General features: G+C 51.1%; 1 protein-coding gene across 1 annotated transcript in view; it reads right to left on the minus strand.

The window, feature by feature from the left end:
• Positions 1-1808, minus strand: part of LOC107307384 (HLA class II histocompatibility antigen, DR alpha chain-like) — a 36568-nt gene that overhangs the window by 31010 nt on the left and 3750 nt on the right. The window contains exon 2 of the mRNA XM_032441797.1: positions 9-250. Within this exon, the coding sequence (XP_032297688.1) occupies positions 9-250 (242 nt within the window). The remainder of the gene's footprint in view (positions 1-8; positions 251-1808) is intronic.

Below are 1808 nucleotides of genomic sequence, written 5' to 3' on the forward strand. Positions count from 1 at the left end.
TCTTGGGATCGATTGGAGTTGTGGATCATGATGTCCAGGTTCTGTTTGCCCACCGCCATGTTCTGCAGGGCTCCCTGTGCTTCGAAGCTGGCGTAACGGCCAAACTCCGGCAGCCTCCAGACGGTCTGAGCCGCATCGAGTTCGACGTGGAACAGCTCGTCCCCATCGAAATGGAACCCGAATTGAGCTGAGGATGAATCCGGGCCTTCCCAGCGCTGGTAGAACTCGGCCTGGAGGAGTATATGTGGTTCTATGGGGTCAGAGAGGGAGATATGGGGTTATTAGGGTTGTATGGGGTTCTATGGGGTTCTATGGGGTCAATGGAATCTGAACTAGGCCGAGGAGGAATTGAGGCCTTCACAGCGCTGGTAGAACTCGGCCTGAAGGAGTATATGGGGTTCTATGGGGTCAGAGAGGAGATATGGGGTTATTAGGGTTGTATGGGGTTGTATGGGGTCAGTAGGAATCATGTAGGGTCAATGGAACCCGAATTGAGCTGAGGACGAATCCGGGCCTTCCCAGCGCTGGTAGAACTCGGCCTGGAGGAGTATATGGGGCTCTATGGGGTTAGAAGGGGATATATGGGGTTATATAGGGTTATTAGGGTTGTATGGGGTTCTATGGGGTCAATGGAATCTGAACTAGGCCAAGGAGGAATCGAGGCCTTCACAGTGCTGGTAGAACTCGGCCTGAAGGAGTATATGGGGTTCTATAGGGTCAGAGAGAATTATATAGGGCTTTTAGGGTTATATAGGGTTATTAGGGTCATTTAGGGTCTTTTGGGGTCAGTAGGGATCATGTAGGGTCAATAGAACCCAATTGAATCCAGGCCTTCCCAGCGCTGGTAGAACTCGGCCTGTAGCAGCACGTGGGGCTCTATAGGATCGACAAGGGTTTTATGGGGTTATTAGGGTTATTTAGGGTCTTTTGGGGTCATTTAGGGTCTTTTGGGGTCATTTAGGGTCTTTTGGGGTCATTTAGAGTCAGTGGGGTTTGGGGTCAGTGGAGTTAGGGGGGTCTTTTGGGGTTATTAGAGTCGTTTGGGGTTCTATGGGGTCAATGGAATTGAGCTGAGGACGAATCCAGGCCTTCCCAGCGCTGGTAGAACTCGGCCTGGAGGAGTATATGGGGTTCTATGGGGTCAGAGAGAGATATAGGGTTATTAGGGTCATTTAGGATTATATGGGGTTATTAGGGTTCTATGGGGTTGTATGGGGTCAATGGAACCCGAATTGAGCTGAGGACGAATCCGGGCCTTCCCAGCGCTGGTAGAACTCGGCCTGAAGGAGTATATGGGGCTCTATGGGGTTAGAAGGGGATATATGGGGTTATATAGGGTTATTAGGGTTGTATGGGGTTGTATGGGGTCAATGGAATCTAAACTAGGCCGAGGAGGAATCGAGGCCTTCACAGCGCTGGTAGAACTCGGCCTGAAGGAGCACGTAGGGTTCTATGGGGTTCTATGGGGTTCTATGGGGTTATTAGGGTTCTATGGGGTTATATAGGGCTATTAGGGTTGTATGGGGTCAGTAGGGATCATTAAGGGTCAGTGGAACCCAAACTAGGCCGAGGATGAATCCGGGCCTACCCAGCAGCGGTAGAACTCAGCCTGAAGGGGCACGTAGGGTTCTATGGGGTTCTATGGGGTTCTATGGGGTTCTATGGGGTTCTATGGGGTTATATAGGGCTATTAGGGTTGTATGGGGTCAGTAGGGATCATTTAGGGTCAGTAGGGATCATTTAGGGTCAATGGAACCCGAACTAGGCCGAGGAGGAATTGAGGCCTACTCAGCGCTGGTAGAACTCGG

This window comes from Coturnix japonica, unplaced genomic scaffold (genome assembly GCF_001577835.2).
Source record: "Coturnix japonica isolate 7356 unplaced genomic scaffold, Coturnix japonica 2.1 chrUnrandom572, whole genome shotgun sequence".
NCBI lineage: Eukaryota > Metazoa > Chordata > Aves > Galliformes > Phasianidae > Coturnix > Coturnix japonica.